Source organism: Condylura cristata, unplaced genomic scaffold (assembly GCF_000260355.1).
Source record: "Condylura cristata isolate star-nosed mole 26May11 unplaced genomic scaffold, ConCri1.0 scaffold00017, whole genome shotgun sequence".
Taxonomy (NCBI): Eukaryota; Metazoa; Chordata; class Mammalia; order Eulipotyphla; family Talpidae; genus Condylura; species Condylura cristata.
The window spans coordinates 3938849-3942769 of NW_004567118.1; the positions used below are offsets into that span (position 1 = coordinate 3938849).

A 3921-nucleotide genomic window follows, 5' to 3' on the forward strand; every position below is an offset into this window, starting at 1 on the left:
TGCCTGCGCCCGCCCTGCGGCCAGGTGTGCTGCCAAACCACCTGCTATCAGCCCACCTGTGTCATCTCCACCTGCCCCCGCCCCACGTGCTGCGCCACGCCCTGCCCCTCCGCCTGTTGCCTGTGATGCCTCACAGCTCGAGACGGCACTGCTCACCTCCATATCCACTGCCGTGGACGCCCCCTTTTTTGCTCACCCTTAGGACCTGAAATGTTGATGTTGCTCAACTGAGTTGCTCTCCACTTTACTGAGCCCACCGCAGACAGCCCCTGTGAGGACATTTGGTCTCAGTCCAAATTCTGCATCTTTAAATTTTTTTCTCTCATCCCAGTGTGAATTTATTTGTGACATTACAGCTCTTGTCTTGGCCGATTCTTCCCAAATTCTCCTTCGTGACTTCTGGGCATCAGCCCCCTCAAGGTCAAAGAGCTAAATGTTGATTCCAGTGTTTCTGGAACTACGGAATTCTATAATCTCTCTCTTACTGCTCTCAATGAAGATTCTCCTTTATAATTCTTACTCCCTAACTTATGTTATGACTCTACACAAAATAAACTACTCCTTTTCTTAACAGAAATTTCTCAGTGTGTTCATGCTCTTCTTACAGATTTTTCCATAGACTAGAAATTGTATTTTGCACATGCAGGACTTCTATGAATTTGGCATAAAAGCTGAGCCATCTTTGTCACAGTTTTGGTTCTTTAGTTTGTACACATGAAAGAAATTCTCAGGATCAAAATCGTAAAAAAATCTTTTTAGAAAACATGTAAACAATTAATATTCTATGGGACAATACTGTTCCCATATGTAGACAGTTAAAAGTTAAGGATCATAAAATAGGGTGACAGGACCAGGCAGCAACTGGTGACTTGGAAAAGCATAAGGAAGAGCAGAGTATTATAAATCAACAGTGAAATGACAGGATTCAACGCCAGAGGCTTTACTAGCAGCATAGAGATGGATTCATCTGCTGGTGGAAGCAGATATGGCTGAGGGCTAATCCCAGGACTTAATCATAGGCCAGCAGCTCCCAGGTTAGACAGGTCAATCAGGCCAAGGTCAAGCCCAAGGTCAAGAGTACAGCCCTGACCTATGGGTGGTGGTATGTAGATGGATGCCCGTGACCTTGAGTCTCTAAATTTCCTTAAATCCTCTGGACTGCTGCAGTGGCGGTTTTCCTGTTGATATTTAGTGCCAACTCTGTTTTTGAAGATGATGCAGAAAGAGTACATGCTTCCCCTCAGTAGCTTCTCCAACGTCTCTTTGCTACACACCAATAATTAGGGCTAAGGTACAACACGACTCACCTAGAAATGAATAAACCTGCTAAGGGGAGTCTCCATCCCAAAAGCTACGCAGGACTCACAGACTGTTTCATGGACCTTGGTGTTCCTTTCCCTCAGGGACATGTGCACAGCTGTCTCTCTTTGTAACAGGCATAGTAGTGATGACATTACCCAGAACCATGATCTCATTAGAAGTTATAAAACTGTGATACTGCAAATCTACGATTCCTCCAGTATTTATTAATTGGAATGATTCTATAAAGAGAAAATTCCCCTCATCAATGTTTGGTTGTCCTAAGGAATAATAAATATAAGGAAGGCAAAATAAAATCTTTGGTACTTTTTCTTCATTTACCATTTAGAATTCCCCAAATGATCAGCAAAGCATTTTTTTCTATTTTATTTTGTATTAATATGAACTCTTGGATTTCAATAGACTTGATCACATATTAGTCTATCCTAGTTGATGCTCAAATAAGCAACATCAGGATGACTCTGTCCTTCTGACATGAATCTAATAGTTTTTGAAGATTTCCTTGCTTTTTGATATATCAAGGCATTCCAGACTCATTGCACAGCAGACTTCCAGACAGCAACTTCATCTCTCACCCCAGACTCTCCACCATTCAAACTTCCTTTCCACTTCCCATCATTCCACCCAACCCCAGCACAATAACATTTACAAAGCCTAGATAAATATTCACAACTTTATCCTGACTATGTAAATTCAAGAACATCTCTACATAAACCTCAGTCTAGTAGTGCATTATTATTTTCTCCATTATCCCATATGCCTTCTATGTCCACACAAATTAGTTTCTCCATCAAAAGCAAAAAACAAGCCCCTATTCAATCATCCCTCCATTTTCTTCTCTTCCTCATCTATCTAGATTACCTATGCTACATTAAAAGGTGCGTAAATGTCTTATGCTTTTCATAAATACTATATTCACTCAGTTAACATTAATTCAGGGCAATGGTTAGACACCATATTTATAAATATGATCAAGACAGTCTCTGATCACATGGGACATACAGAAGGACTACTAAAAGAGATATACACTAGTCATGATAAATATGATGTTCTGGACCAGAGTTTTATTTTGGGATAAAATGAAGGGAATAATTCACTTTGAACATGGTAGATGTTAAGAATACAAATAAAGAAGAATTGTATCAGGACTGGCTAGTTAAGTATGAGTAAGCATTGATGAGTTGACGAGGGAGAAAGCATACCTGTATGAATGAAAAACAGCATGGTATTATTAGTCCTCAGACCTTCTTCAAATACTCTAGGAAAAAAAATCCTTTCCTTATTGATTATATGACTCCAACTATCTGAGCCTCATTAACCCCATGACTAAAGAATTAAGAAAAATTGTGTTTACTTCATAAAATCATTGTGAAGTGTAAACAAGTTAACAATCAGAGAGGACTCAGAAAACCCCTGACACATAGTAGGCATTCAAGAATAATAACTACTAGTCCTGTCTCCTATTTCATAAGAAATGTATGGATTTAAATACATAATTGCTATTTTGTTTACTAACCACATAATACTCTAAACAGTTACCTAACTCTGTGCATGCCTTGTCTTGTTAAAGTGTCCATGAAAAAGATTAAAGCAGAATCCCTTATATCTCATTTCTATCAAGCAAAGTATCTCAAGCACACTCTTTTGAGGGACAATAGTAAGAATATATGAAAATGCACTTCTATAGCACTTCAATAACACATTGGGTGTGTTGTCCTGCCGAAATAAGATATGATATATATGATGCAGCCCTATCTCTGAAGAACATTCAATAAAAACTCAAGTATGTAAAAGACACATGTGCCAATGTGTTTTTTACTGCTGAAGTCATGAGACATTGCATTACAGCTGTTTCAACCAGAACAGACTCAATAGGACAAAAGAGAGAGGAACTTCACTGGAATATTTGCCACTTCACTGACCACATAGTTCAAAGGACTCACCCTATTCCTGGTTACACATAGTGCTATCACTCTCCAAGATGGTGCTTCACTCTAACTTCCTCCCCAGCATTTAGTATGACTGGTTAATACCTCTGTGACAGCAGAAGATATTAAGTCATCATAAAATCCACTCTCAACATATCATCGTGGAGTTAAATACATGAATGAAGAACCAGCATTGGCAAAATGCTAAAACAAACAAACAAAAAACCAAAAAAAAAAAAAAAACCCCCAACATGACGACATATAAGAGAACATTCATCCTATGAGGAAAGAAATATGGAGTTGATTCACTTGGCTTAGACCCAGTTGGATAGCTGAGAGCACAGCAAGAAAAGGAAATGTACTTTTTCTATATATAGGAACACATACAAGATGATACAATTGCCCAGTTTACAAAAACAAACTGATTTTCTATTGGTATAAACAATAACAGTCCTGCGTTTTGTCATAGTAACCCTGTGCCGGCTATAAAAGGGACAGGGGGAAAGTGGAGATCACACTCCTGAACCTCACTCTCCTGGAACCCACCCAGCACCGCCCCTCCGCCACCATGGTCAACTCCTGTTGCGGCTCCGTGTGCTCTGAGCAGGGCTGCGGCCAGGGCTCCTCCCAGGAGACCTGCTGCCCCCCTTGCTGCCAGCCCAGCTGCTGCCAG

General features: G+C 40.1%; 1 protein-coding gene across 3 annotated transcripts in view; it reads left to right on the top strand.

Moving 5' to 3' along the window:
• Positions 1 to 3921, top strand: part of LOC105853752 (keratin-associated protein 4-6-like) — a 9577-nt gene that overhangs the window by 5155 nt on the left and 501 nt on the right. The window contains exons 4-5 of one of the 3 annotated variants that reach the window (XM_012726109.1): positions 14 to 93; positions 3880 to 3918. In XM_012726109.1, the coding sequence (XP_012581563.1) occupies positions 14 to 93; positions 3880 to 3918 (119 nt within the window). Of the gene's footprint in view, positions 121 to 3879; positions 3919 to 3921 lie in introns of all 3 variants that reach the window. The other 2 variants (XM_012726110.1, XM_012726111.1) reach the window with 2 other exon arrangements.